The sequence below is a fragment of the Salvia splendens genome, chromosome 11 (assembly GCF_004379255.2).
Source record: "Salvia splendens isolate huo1 chromosome 11, SspV2, whole genome shotgun sequence".
Classification (NCBI taxonomy): domain Eukaryota; kingdom Viridiplantae; phylum Streptophyta; class Magnoliopsida; order Lamiales; family Lamiaceae; genus Salvia; species Salvia splendens.
Genome location: NC_056042.1, coordinates 23,200,687 through 23,216,186, shown reverse-complemented (window position 1 = coordinate 23,216,186; position 15,500 = coordinate 23,200,687). Strand labels below are relative to the sequence as shown.

General features: G+C 34.2%; 1 protein-coding gene across 1 annotated transcript; it reads right to left on the bottom strand.

Annotated features, from left to right (window-relative positions):
• Nucleotides 1-14,288: 14,288 nt before the first annotated feature.
• Nucleotides 14,289-14,960, bottom strand: LOC121754614 (receptor-like protein EIX1). The gene has a single exon (XM_042149943.1). It carries the CDS (start codon nucleotides 14,958-14,960, stop codon nucleotides 14,289-14,291), a length of 672 nt encoding a protein of 223 aa, XP_042005877.1.
• Nucleotides 14,961-15,500: the final 540 nt, after the last annotated feature.

Here is a 15,500-nt window from a genome sequence, read left to right as displayed (position 1 = left end):
TAAAATGAATATGTAGTATACGTGGCTAAATATTAAACTGCCATGTATAGAACAAAATAAAAGTGTTTGATATATCTATATAAATTAGAAGGTTTGTGAAAAAAAAGGAGAGAGTGATCCAATTTTGTGTCAGCCGATTGACTACAGCATATGCATATGTATACTAGATTTTTTCTCAAGTAGAAAAGGAGAGGAATAGTAAAAAGAAAAGTGGAAGGGCGAAAAACTCAGAGAAGTAGGAAACCAGCAACGAAAAATAAAACGGAGGGAAATATTATTCGGAGAGGAAAAATTTATAGAACGAAGGATAAAAAATCATGGATTCAGATAACTGCAATCAGGTGTGTATAAATCACACATTTAATTTTACATGTTTTATTTGCTTTCTTGCTAGGTGTTAAACAAAATGAATGATTTGATTATATGATGTGATCCAATATGATTATGTGTTATTTGATATAGATGGTGGAATATGATATGGATATGTGATTAGTGCAATGGATACGATGTTGTAAATGAATTATATGATAGAAATATGTAATTGATGTTTTACATATGGTATTAAAAGTACATGAATCATGTGATTAAAGAGGATCTGTGACAGCCTTGTACTTGATCTGAAATTTTAGAGGGGCCTATGAGTCCAATTACAGAGAAGCCTTCGGGTCAAATACCGAGGGACCTATGTGTCCAATTACAGAGAGACCTTTGGGTCATAGAGGAATCCCGGGCAGATATCAGGCTTGACTGTTACAGAATAATAAACTGAATAGAGTGGCATATGCATATGAATATGAAATGGTTTATTTTTAAACTATGTTATATATATATATATATATATATATATATAGAGTTTTGATCCATGCAAAAGCATTCTTAATACAAAAATGCAGAACCAAGCATACAAAAGTCATTTTTAGGTCATTGTAAGCTTATTTTAACGTCATTATAGTAAGGATGACATGAAATGATCTTAACATGACCTCAAATCCAAAGTTTATAATATGACCTAAAACAGCTTTACAATGACCCTCCGTGATTTTGTTTAATTATTGACCATTGGATTGTCAAATGTCATGGCCAGGATTTGGTCTGGATTTTGTATTGAGATCAAGTTTTGTATTGATCATTTTCCTATATATATATATATATATATATATATATATATATATATATATATATAGGGAGATGATCAAAATAAGTATGTGTTTAAATCCAGAAATGCAGACCAAATCTTGGCCCTAGGATTAGATGATCTAATGGTCAATAATTAACCAAAAACACGGAAGGTCATAATTAAGCAATTTTAGGTCATATTATAATATTTGGGTTTAATGTCATGATAAGATCGTTTTAGGTCATGCTTTGTTAGCATGACCTAAAAATTACCTAATTATGACCTAAAAGTGACCTAATTATGATATTGTTCTGCGTTTCTGTATTTAAATCTAGTTTTGTATAGATCAAAACCCTATATATATATATATATATATATATATATATATATTGTTTCTGATTATATGTATTGATAAAAGAATATGCTTGATGTTTGTATCATGTGAGATTAAAGGTGGAAATTTATATATACTAAGTTGTGGCTCATATAAACCACTAAATTTTTTAGGAATAAAATAACAGTAAAGTTTTGACTGATGTGGGTCATAGGAACTCCACGTGTTATCAGGTTCGGCGGCTGACGCATATTGGCAACCTTCTCCTCCTCATCATTTTGCATGTAGATAAATGTATAGTATATAGGGTGGTGAGAGGGTTCCACTACTTTACAAGATATTTTGAAATATGTATCGGATAAGTGTTTGCTTGAACTTATATAATATGAGTGTTCTATGAATTAGACACGTGTACTGATTGCTTTTATGTTAAGGGATTTATTTATTAAAAGAGTATACGTCAGAGGGGTTGAGGTGTGACAGTTAAGGTGGTATCAGAGCGGAGATAGAATCCCGCTGGGACATAGTATTCATGTATATCATATGATACATTTATGTTATAAGTTTCATTTGTATTTGTATTGTCATGAACATATCTCACTGAGGAGATAAGGGTCAGCCGTGCATCTTCAATTAATTGTAGAAACATTTGATATACATGTTGCATCATATGGGGATTACCTAGGCTTTTGGAACGAAAAGTACATGGACCAATGATGGGGCAAAAAAGTAAAAATTTTAGAGAACTCCGAAAAATGGAATTGTTGACTTTATGTGACTACTAATCCGGCCGAGGCTGAGATATGGTTGAAAAGAATAGAGATCATGTGTTTAATTAGATGAGTTGTATGTCAGATGAGCGTTTTGATTATACAATGTCTCTTCTTTGAAGAAATATTTACTATTGGGTAGAAACAGTCCCACAAGCTATTATACAACCTTTGGTACTAAGTTCAGACGATTTTCATAGAGAATTTAATGATAAATATATGCAAGAAGTGTATTGTGATGATGAAGTAAAGAGAGATTCTGTCTTTAAACAAGAACTATGTTTGTTGTTGATTATGAGCTGTCATTGTTTCAGTATACACGGTTTATCTAGACTGCGTGGTGCGAGTTAATTCAGGTGAGCTGCCAGCGGATATTGATTCCCTTGTTCATAAACATATTTGATATTATCATGAGTATAGATTGGTTGTCGCTTCATCGAACTAAGGTAGCTTATCATGAAAAAAATGGTAATATAATCATCGAGACGAGATCGAGTGATATTTAATGGTATCGATAAATTGCAACTTGTCTTATATTAGTTACATCGGCTTTTCGATTTATTCAAAGTGGAGTTTTGATTAGCACCTGATCAAGAGACAAAATTCACTATTGGGTTACTACCAGGTACTGCATCTATTTCTATTCATCCTTATCAAATGTCTTGATTAGAGTTTCAAGAGTTAAATAAATAGTTACAAGAGTTGTCAGACAAGAGATATGTATGACTCAATGTTTTACTTTGGAGAGCACCAATATTATTTTTGAAGAAGAAAGACGACACACTGCGACATTATATACACTATTGGAAGTCGAATCAAGTAACAGTGAAGAATAAATATCTATTACCGAGAATAGAAAACTTATTGATCAATTTCAAGGTACATGATATTATGTTATTTACAGTAATGCTCCACAACATGGATTTGGTTTTCTTCTATTAAAAAAATGGAAAGTTTATTGCTTATGCGTCAAGGACAATCACTAGTACATGAAGCTTCTTATTCTATTTTTGATCTGGATTTAGCAGTGTTGTTTTCCTTCGAAGATTTGGCATCATACTGGTTTATCACGAGAGTTTGAAATATTTGAAGAGTAAGAAGGAGTTGAATATGAGACTAAGGCATTAGATGGAGCTTCTTACAGAATATGATTGCACCATCGAATACCATCTTAAGAAGGTGAATGTTGTTACAGATACTTTAAGTTACAAATAAAGCAGAGTGATTACACATATACAAATAACACCATTATTAAAGTATTATTGGTTGTCGAAGATGAAGAAGAAAGTCGTAGAGTTGTTTCAAGGTGTTTGATATGTCAACAGGTTAAAGAAGAACAGTGTGTACCTACAGGTTTTTTGAAGCCTTTAACTATTCTAGTCTCAAAATGAGAACACATTACCATAAATTCTGGTACAGGGTCACTGATAGCACATTTCTTACCTATAAGACGGAGTTGTTCGTTATATCCCTTAGCCGAAAGGTACGCGAGAGATGTGGTACATTTATGATTTATGTGGTATTCTAGTATCTTACATGTCTGACAGAAATCCGTAATTTACTATCTTCGTCTTGATAAAGTTTTTCGACAACTATGGGGACATGACTAAATTTTTGTAATGTTTTTCACCCTTAGAAAGATGGTAAGTCAGAGAGAACTATAAAGACGTTGGAAGAAATGTTTTGTGCTCGTGTTATTGAATTTCAGGGTTCAGGGAATGAGTATATTCTGCTGATAAAGTTTGCGTATACTAACCAGTTTCATTTATGACACTGTATGAGACATTGTATAGTAGAAAATGTAGAAGTTCTATATAGAGATTCTAGAAATGTCAGAGATTATTCGAGAAACTGTTCCCAAGATTAACATTATTAAAAGCATATTGAAAGCGACATGGGACAGACAAAAAAGTTATTATGACAAGCATCGAAAAGAGATGGAATATGAAGTGGGGAATAAAGTGTTTCTGCGAGTTTCACCTTGGAAAGGAGTCATGCGATTCGGGGAAAAAGGTAAGTCCTCGCTATATTGGGCCGTATGATATTGTCAAAAGAGTTGGACCGTTAGCGTACAGGTTAGCATTACCTCCAGAGTTAGAACAGATTCATAATATTTTCCACGTCAGTATGCTTCGACGTTATCGATCTGATCCTTCACATGTTCTGAAAGATCCTGACATACAGATTTCTGAGAATCTAAGTCACATAGAGGAACCAGTTAATATTGTAGACCGACAGGTTAAACAATTGAGAAGAAAAGAGACTCCAATGGTAAAAGTTATTTGGCAAAATCACGGAGTCGAAGAAGCAACTTGGGAAACAGAGGAAAAGATGAGAAAGAACTATCCACATTTGTTTACGGGTTAGGAATTTTGTTAAGCATGTCAAATTTTAAAGAAATGAATTTTGCGGACAAAATTCTTAAAGAGGGGAAGAATTGTAACATCCCTAACCCGAAACATGCATCATTTTGCATATTAGCATAGTTGATTATCTTTGCACATGTAATTGATCAATTGATATGTTTACACATGATTTTGGATTAAAGAGGATCTGTGTCAGTCTTGCCCTAATAACTAATTTAAGTGTGTGCAGTGTGCATATGTAATAATGCGTGTGCGTGCATGGGAGTAGTATATTTATGTGAATCTTAAATTTAATAGTAAAATAAGTGACATCTATATAGGGTTAACTTATATTAATAATAAAATAAAGAATATGTTTTAGTTATGTGTTAAAAGATCATGTACTACGTGGCCAATTTTTAAGCTTGCATGCACACACACACACATATATATATATATATAAGATTAATATATATATATATATATATATATATAAGATTACCATTTGTATATTTCTAAAATGAATATGTAGTATACGTGGCTAAATATTAAACTGCCATGTATAGAACAAAATAAAAGTGTTTGATATATGTATATAAATTAGAATGTTTGTGAAAAAAAAAGGAGAGAGTGATCCAATTTTGTGTCAACCGATTGACTACAGCATATGCATATGTATACTAGATTTTTTCTCAAGTAGAAAAGGAGAGGAATAGTAAAAAGAAAAGTGGAAGGGCGAAAAACTCAGAGAAGTAGGAAACCAGCAACGAAAAATAAAACGAAGGAGAGAAATATTATTCGGAGAGGAAAAATTTATAGAACGAAGGATAAAAAATCATGGATTCAGATAACTGCAATCAGGTGTGTATAAATCACACATTTGATTTTACATGTTTTATTTGCTTCCTTGCTAGGTGTTAAACAAAATGAATGATTTGATTATATGATGTGATCCAATATGATTATGAGTTATTTGATATAGATGGTGGAATATGATATGGATATGTGATTAGTGCAATGGATACGATGTTGTAAATGAATTATATGATAGAAATATGTAATTGATGTTTTACATATGGTATTGAAAGTACATGAATCATGTGATTAAAGAGGATCTGTGACAGCCTTGTACTGGATCTGAAATTTTAGAGGGGCCTATGAGTCCAATTACAAAGAAGCCTTCGGGTCAAATACCGAGGGACCTATGAGTCCAATTACAGAGGGACCTCCGGGTCAAATACAGAGGGACCTATGAGTCCAATTACAGAGAGACCTTCGGGTCATAGAGGAATCCCGGGCAGATATCAGGCTTGACTGTTACAGAATAATAAACTGAATAGAGTCGCATATGCATATGAATATGAAATGGTTTGTTTTTAAACTATGTTTTATATATATATATATATATATATATATATATATATATATATATATATATTGTATTGATAAAAGAATATGCTTGATGTTTGTATCATGTGAGATTAAAGGTGGAAATTTATATATACTGAGTTGTGGCTCATATAAACCACTAAATTTTTCAGGAATAAAATAACAGTAAAGTTTTGATTGATGTGGGTCATAGGAACTCCACGTGTTATCAGGTTCGGCGGCTGACGCATATTGGCAACCTTCTCCTCCTCATCATTTTGCATGTATATAAATGTATAGTATATAGGGTGGTGAGAGGGTTCCACTACTTTACAGGATATTTTGAAATATGTATCGGATAAGTGTTTGCTTGAACTTATATAATATGAGTGTTCTATGAATTAGACACGTATACTGATTGCTTTTATGTTAAAGGATTTATTTATTAAAAGAGTATACGTCAAAGGGGTTGAGGTGTGACAGTTTACCAGGAGTTTGTGAATTAGTTTCACCAGGAGTTTGTGAATTCTGTTCACCAGGAGTTTGTGAATTCGTTTCACAAGGAGTTTCGTGATTTATGTTCACCAGGAGTTTGTGAATTCTGTTCACCAGGAGTTTCGTGAATTATGTTCACCTAGAGTTTTGTAAATTCGTTTCACCAGGAGTTTCGTGAATTCGTTTCACCAGGACTTTGTGAATTATGTTCACCAGGAGTTTCGTGAATTATGTTCATCCGGAGTTTTGTGAATTCGTTTCACTATGAGTTTCATGATTTCGTTTCACCGGGAGTTGTGTGAGTTCTTTTCACCAAGAGTTAGTTCAGATATGGCATATGTTCCAGGAAAAATAGATCGACAGATCGCTTTTGATAAAGGAAGAGTAAGATGATTTAGTGTTCTCGGACCTTTTTTTAAAACCCCGAGTTCACTTTGGAGTGGCTTGACATAAACTTTTATTTTATGAAAATGAAAATATATTTCGCCACGTGTCCACTGAGTACACCAAATACTCAGCCTTGTATATGTTTTAAAAATGTGCAGGTTGAGCAGTGATGACGGCGGGCTGTGAAGATCCTTCAATAGCATAGTACTTGGATGCGTCGTGTCTCCACACATGATGTCATCTGCTCTTGACTCTTCCGCTTCAATATAAAAGTCGAGTTTACACTCTATATATATATATATTATTCGAGTTATTTCAGTTCAAGTTCAGTTGTGCAACAGTTTTCCCCTTTCCTCCCCGCTTCTTTCGTCCTCCCATAGTCGCGATCAACCGGGCTTTCTATCCTTAGAAAGTGCGGTCGTGACACGCTCGTCCAGGGCGTCACCAACTCCACTAGAGTTTGTAACTTCACTTTGCCAAATTTACTTGGCACGTTAGGCCCTCTGGTCAGCACAATCCTACCATGTAATGCCGTTGCTAACCTTCCTCTCAATTCCACAGTCTGCCCCATCCTCAACACGGTCAATGGCACCCTTACTGGAGTTCTCGTTCTTCTGAACACCCTCCTTAACGCGTTGGTCGATCCCATTTTTAATTTTGTTGTGCAGGTGTTTAACATCGTGAGCATCAGTTAAGGGGTGGTGTATTACTCTTCTCCTTTTACTCACCAACTAATAAAATGAAAATGTACGTAGATCAAAACATGCTTATATCAATATGCATGCATATAATATTATAGCTTGTTTTGCTGCTTCATTTCGTATATGTCTAATTCAAGTAATAAATAAATCATGGAGAAGATTATTTGTGTATGTATTTTGATTTACCGTTCAATACCCTAAGCAACGCCACCCACGATGAATGCATGCAACACTCGTCACGTACTTGGATGTGAGCAAAAGGTAACTCACAAACAAATTTAACCTACAATAAAGGTAATTAATTTTAAAGTTATAACGTATTTCCAATCTTGTGTTCAACCTTGTGTTGTCATGTGGAACGTATAATATGAAATAACAACACTATAGATGGATTTTTCCACAGGGTGCATCATAGATAGGATATACATATATAATGTAAAACTAAACTATCTATAATGCAAAATAAACTGTTTATAATTCAATATGCGGAAGTCCATCTTCCCTGTCCACTAATGTATATTGCATTTACGTAGTGTTATGTTGTATTATACGTGTCAAATGACACCACGAGGTTGGAAGTACGCTATGACTAAAGGGGGAAGTACGTGTTATGTTGTATTATGCAAAATAAACTGTTTATAATTCAATATGCGGAAGTCCATCTTCCCCGTCCACTAATGTATATTGCATTTACGTAGTGTTATGTTGTATTATACGTGTCAAATGACAACACGAGGTTGGAAGTACGCTATGACTAAAGGGGGAAAAATTACTGAAGTACCGATCTTGTAGTACCCATAAAATACCAAAAATATTAAATTTTCGGTATACTGTCATTTTCGATAACAGTATGAATTTTCATATACCACATCGTGTCAAAATTAGGTATATACCATAAATTATATTATGTATCGTAACTATAGTGTATATATCGTATATACAAGCACTATCGAACTAGACATATGTACCACAACCAATCTAAATTACTATTTAGACAATCAATGATTGGGTTTGGTTTATAATATTTCTATCAAAATATATCACTAAGCTTGATGTGACGTAAAGAGATAATGGTAAAGTGAAATTGGTTTATAATATTTCTATCAAAATATATCACTAAGCTTGATGTGACGTAAAGAGATAATGGTAAAGTGAAATTTATAGTGTCTGAAGGTATAATTTTAGGATACGACAACAATGACTTTATATAAATTAACCTATTCAATATATATGTCTTAATGTAGCTCAAGTGTTGCTAAGAAGATCCTTAGTATAGGTCAAGCCCTCTGCTCAAAATACCTGACCCGTGGATTACACACTAATACAAAAGTTTCTAGTATATATAGTGTATACCTCCTAATAGCTCGTATGATCCAACCCTTCATAAAACCTTAATTTACCCCAATTTTCTCAAATGCTATTGATACAATGCCTTGAGGAATTTCTTAGCAGTTGCTTATTCAGAGGTAGTACCATGAAATATTTTTGGAGATAACATATTGCACAACTACTAAACTCATGCCATTGGAGTGTTCCTACTGCTCAAGTTATGCTTTTACTCATCGAAGCTTTCATCACTAAGAGTGGCGGGTTGCATAGTTCTAAGTGCATAGGTGAAATTTGCAATACCCAGCCACTTAACTATAAGTTTTATGTTTCATATAGGTGACATGTAATAAAATTTTAAATAGAATTGGATTTTTGATATAATACATTAACTTGGTATAAGACACGTTTTTTCCTAATTAATTAGCTATCAATTAGCTATTAATATAATGGGACGTTTTTCTAAATTATCATTTCAATAACCATAATATATTCCCTGAATTAGTCATTAAGTTTGACTAATTATATGTTCCTATACTAATAAGGAAAAGGAGAATATATATGTATGCGTATTTGATTGTAGTAATTAAGTGAAAGGATTAGTATTTGATTCCTTTGATTATTAAGTAAAGAAAATTTACGCATATGTATATTTATGGTTTGATATATTATGGACTATAAAAATCAAATCAAGTTATTATGATCAATTATTTAATTTGATTTTGTATTACTTGGTCAACAAGAAACGTCCTAATTAAATAACCATTTTGATGGAAAGGGCTTTAATGTTTTATAATTAGGGTTTGTCATCTCTCTGTCTATAAATACAAGTGTGGTGATCCCATCAAATCACACACATTACAGATAACACATAAACAAGGGAAAGAGAGAGAAACAAATCATTGGAGTCGGAGTTGCGCCACTGCACCGGAAAAAGTTCAAGAAATTCGTCTCCTCCTTCCTCAATCGCTTTCGCTATAGATCGCCAAGGTATATCTCTATCCTATTATGTTTATGGTTTACATGAAATACATGTTATTCAATGATCTTGCTTTATATATATTCAATTATATTTTTCTTGAATATATGATTGACAAATAATTTCCAACATTAACACCTTTCATGATGCATATGCCTTCATGTATATAGAGTACAGAAAACTTTGAAATACATGTTATTCAATGATCTTGCTTTATATATATTCAATTATATTTTTCTTGAATATATGATTGACAAATAATTTCCAACATTAACACCTTTCATGATGCATATGCCTTCATGTATATAGAGTACAGAAAACTGATAACAGAGTCTTGAGCTAGCAAAGAACATAGAACAAGACATGATAATAATTAGTTCACATAAATAATAAATAAATTAAATAATAATAACCACATTTCAAGATGTCGATACAATATAAAATTTCATCTTTGGACAAAATAATTAACTTACTTTTGGCCGATTTAGTGTTCACAATGACCAAAAGTAACTCATATTTTTACCACAATATACACAAGAGATATAACCAAATAGCAACCAACATATAAGCTAGTTAATATTCACATACATTTCAAAGTATACTAATATCCTATTTATTCTAAATTAAACTAATCTTCATATTAAAACTCACTTTGGCGAGTTTATAATAGACAACATAAACTTAAAGTTATTATTTAACCTATTACTTTTACAACTAAAACAATTACACAATTTAAAAACAAAAAAAATAAATGTTGTGAAAAATATTTCTAGGCCCAAAATTTTTGTTATTAGCCTCAGTTCTCGTCCCTTTCAAACAACATGTTGCCACAATTAAAAAAAACAATATATTTTGGCCCAACAAAACAAGAGATTGGCACATCCTTAAAAGAGGTGCCCAAATAAAACATAAAACTTTTAAAAATAAAACATAAAGCTAAAATAAAATTCGTCTGGATTAAATTGGAACCAGAAATTCGAGAATCAAAATTTCTAAATTAATCAAGAAAATGATGAACTTCGTAACAAAAGGAAATTAAATGGATTCATCCCTAAACAGATCGATTCTGGATCTCAATATTTTTTTTCATGACGTTCGAATGGAGATCTATTTATGTGTTGCACTTGGAACCATAACCTAGTATTTAGAAAATGAATTTCTATTTTTATTATAACTCTAATTTTATTCATAATAAAATTAAAGTTAACTAAAGTAGTATTCACTCCATTCCGTCTTATTAAATGAATTTTATTTTCTACACTCGTTTTAAAAAAATAATACTCCCCCCGTCCCATTATAAGAGAGAAGTTTTTTGGCACGAAATTTCAGAAAATGATATTTATTTATTTAAGTGGAGAGAATAAAGTTTAAGAGAAGAAAAAGTAAGGGAGATAAAAAGAGAATAAAGTAAGAAAAAGAAAAGTAGGAGAGAAAATAAAATAAAAGATATATATGTGTTGCTTTTTGTCAAAAAAGAAAATCAATCACTTATGGTAGGACAACCCAAAATTAAAACTTGATCACTTATACTGGGACATGGGGAGTAATAAATAGTTAAAGTGAAGAAGTAAACGAGAAAAAAATGTAGAGAAGACTCTTTTGTACATTATTTTCTCTCTTACTTTACATATTCTCCACTTTAACTATTTATTACTTCCTCCATTCTGCAGTAATGGAGGTGTTTCATTTCAGCACGCGTTTTAAAAAAATTGTGTTAAATGAAGTATATAAAGAATAAAGTAGGTAATGAAAAAGGTAAAGAGATGAAGAGAGAATAAAGTAAGAGAGAGAGTAAAGTAAGTGAAGAGTAATATGTAGACTTTATAGATAACTGAATTAGGTCATTAGAGTGTCGACAGTGGTGGACACCAGCCACGGAACAGCCAGCCAACAGCCATAAAAACTCTTCCACAGCCACAAAAACCAGTCTAGCCCAATAGACCGTCACGCCATAGCCACAAATCACATTATTTTATCAATTGTTAGTATATTTTAATTGGACTGGAACAACATTAATTGGACAAAAATAAATTAATCGGAATGGAGTGAGAAAAATGAATTGGGAATAGATATTTTATAGAAATAAATTCAGAAAAAGTATATAAAAAATTAAAAAAAATTAAAATTTTACACCGCCGGCGCAGTGGACCGCCGTGGCGGTCGCCTGTAAACCGCCCCCACCACCCCTTCCATGCCGCGTTTGCGGCACCGCCCTCTCCGCCCCTTCCTCGCCGCGGCGCCATGGTTCCAGCAGTGGTCCGCCGCGGCGCCACCACTGTAGTATGTAGAGACTCTTAGATCGATAGTCATAAAAACATGCACACATTTAATAAGGATCTATTAGATTCTCCTCTGAGTTTAACTTGGGTGGAACATGCAATTCTGTTTTTAAGTAAAAATTTATTGCAAAAACTATAAAAGATAAAATCAGTGAAAATATCTAGTCGTCCATGTTCTTGATTTTTTATGCCACATTATGTAATTGACCATTGACATTAGAGGCGTGAGTCTTCCAATATGGATCTCAAATATCCCACACAAAACGCCAAATTTGACTTCAACTAAATAAGACTACTGACTTTAATTCAATTAAAAATGGCCATCTTAGTTGGGCATGTTATTGCGTAGGTAAAAACATTGTTTAAAATATCTTGCCAATTTGTAAAGTTAAGCAACGATATGATTACTCTTCAATATTGAGACATTTTTTTCTGAAAAGTACGATTAAACAATAAGTTTTACATAACATTATGTTTTTTTTATTTAACCCTTCATATTTATCTCCGGAATGTGGGAAGACAGTCAAACTCACCATCGGAAATCGGAAATTAGAAATTAGAAATTGGAAAATGGAGAGTTGCAATCAGGAAATTTGGTTGAAAATTTGGTTGAAAATTTGAACAGTGGGTGGTTTAAGGCATGAACAAATGTAATTAGACTCCAACAGTTGTATAAAAATCCATCTATCAATCATGAACGCGGTCAATATTTTCTTCCAATTTTCCATATGTACCATTGAAGTGAGGGTTGACCGATTTGATGATGGCTACGTACCTTTGTGCCAAATCGCAAATCCACAAGATTCGTGGAGATTTGAAAGACTTGAGGCAATGTAGTCAAAGTACAAAGATTCAGAAATTATTCGTTTTTAAATCCATACAAATAACATTGAACATACGGTGTTGGTCATGAATAAGATATTTTAACTTGTCAAAATGTGTGTTTTTTGTCACCAATACCATGACATCTTGGATATGATGATCAACATTCGAGAAGACCTAGTATTGTTACTTTATAGAATCAACGTCAACAATGTTATAATAGGTATCTTTAAATTGTTCTCAAATCATTTAACTCTCATTAACCATATCTCTCTCTCTTGAATATTCGTGTCGAGCTTTATCTGGCGACGTACAACAATTAGACTCCCAATATCAAAATCTTAATTCCAGCAATGCAAGCTATGCATATTTGACGATTCAATGTTTCATTTAAATAATGGAGTAATTTAACTTAAACAAATTCAAATTAAGTTTTGAAGACCAAGGTATGATCACTATCACTATGTGCGTGATCAAGTCTTGTAACTCATAATCATAATGGTCCAGAGACACTCTAATAAACAACACACATTAGATAAAGAATTATACTTTGAATAACAGAACCTACACACTTGATAAGAAGAGTAGAAACAAACTATATAGATAAAAGTTGTTACACATGTTTTTTAAAAATAAATGCGAAATATGCATCTCTCCACGACTTGTTCAACCACAATGTAGCACAAACAACTGAAAACCCCACCACATAACCACAAGATACAAACACATACAACCAATCTACTTCCAATCCATCTCCATCTTTCCCCTCCTTAGCCCCTTCCATGACTTCTCCATCATCACCACTGCAACCACTTGTCAACGGAGGACCACAAAGATAGTTGCCAATGAAGCTAGACGCGTCAAAGCTCAGAATTTGGGTGCCCTTTGGTATCCCTCCGGTAAGGTTATTGTACGACAAGTTCAAATGGGTCAAAGCGTACGCCAAAGATAAGCTACTCGGAAGTTGGCCCGATAAGAAGTTCCTTGATAGATCTAGCGACTCCAACATTTCGAGGAATCAAACCGGTCAAGCTGTTTTTCGACAAGTTTAATGACCTCAGTTCCACTAAACTTGTCACCCCATTTGGGATTTCTCCACACAAATTGTTGCTAGAGAGGTCGATATTTGTGACCAACGACAGAATTGTATCGTACTGCAAAATACTCGCTGTCGTTGCAACTAATGCACTATCTATGAAAGATGCCCCATTGTAGCTAGAAGAAGAGTAGTCATATCGATCCAAGCTTTTCTTGGTAGCCATTCCGGTCAAGTTTTGAACACAATTAGGTATTGCACCAGAAAACTTGTTTTGTGAGAGATCCAAGATTTGGAGAGAGATTAGGTGGAATATCTCAGAAGGAATCTCACCGTTGAAATTGATCGATCTCAACTAAGGTTGTTCCAATCCACGGCTGCAAGCTATGATTCTCCGAAAGCTCAATCTTCAGCAGCTGATTGCATTTATGCAACGAAGAAGGTATGAAGCCCGAAAAATTGTTGCGATAGAGATTCAAAGACTGCAGATTTGCAAGAAAGCCTATCGAATTTGGGATGACTCCGGACAATTCGTTATCACCTAGATTCAAGTACTTGAGCGACGCCCATTCCTTCCAGCAATCTGGCAACTCTCTATTCAGTTGGTTTGCCGCCAAATGAAGGATCTCGACTTTATGAGTATACGAGCTATTGCACACGAACCGAGTCATGGAACCCGAGAACGAGTTGTCAGACAAGTCCATCTCAACCAAAGCATCTCCAACTCTAGGCAGCGAGCCACTGAACCTGTTCGAGCTCAGGTATACATACCGAGCTCGGCTTAGATTCGGAATCTCACCGCAGAGATCGTTTTCGGTCAGATTCAAGAACGGAATCTCCCAGAACCAGCTTGGGATGGTACCGGAGATTCCAGTATCAGACAAATCAAGCTCCGACATGTGCCTCTGAGATTCAATCCACAATGGAATCCCCGCGCCCGCGAATCTCCACGACAACACCTTGAGAGCCGTGAGGCGGAAGGGCGGGACCCAATCCGACATGTTTCCGAACGAATCGGATAAGTCTCCTTCCAGCTGATTGTATGTCAAGAACAGAAATTCTTACCCGCACAATCTGGAAATCTCTCCGGGGATTTTCCCGGTGAGCTGGTTCCCGAAAAAGCTGAGGGTTCTGAGAGATGTTAGGTTCGCGACATCGCGGGAGATGGAGCCAAGCATGGAGCTAAAGCTGAAATATGCAAATGCAATTCTTTTAAGGAGTAGAGCCAATCTGGGATTGTGGAGTTTAGACGGTTCTCGGATAGATCCATGTATCGGAGTTTGGTGGCTTTGTAAACTGTATGAATCGGGCTGTTGATGCTGGTGAAGCTCAGGTCGAGATGCTCAAGTTTCGTGAGATGGAAAATCCATGGTGGGATGGAGAGAGACTGGAAATTGTTGTGAGAGAGGTCGAGCAAAGTGAGAGACGATATATTCACAGTATTGTTGTTCAAAGTGAGAGACGATATATTCACAAGGCTGCAATTTTTGAAATGCAGCTCTTGCAAAGAAGTGAGAGTGTTGATCATCTCCCACCAGCTG

Bases quoted from the DNA above. Each gene is read 5' to 3' on its own strand.
- LOC121754614 (XM_042149943.1), bottom strand. From the start codon at position 14,960: ATGTCGGATTGGGTCCCGCCCTTCCGCCTCACGGCTCTCAAGGTGTTG.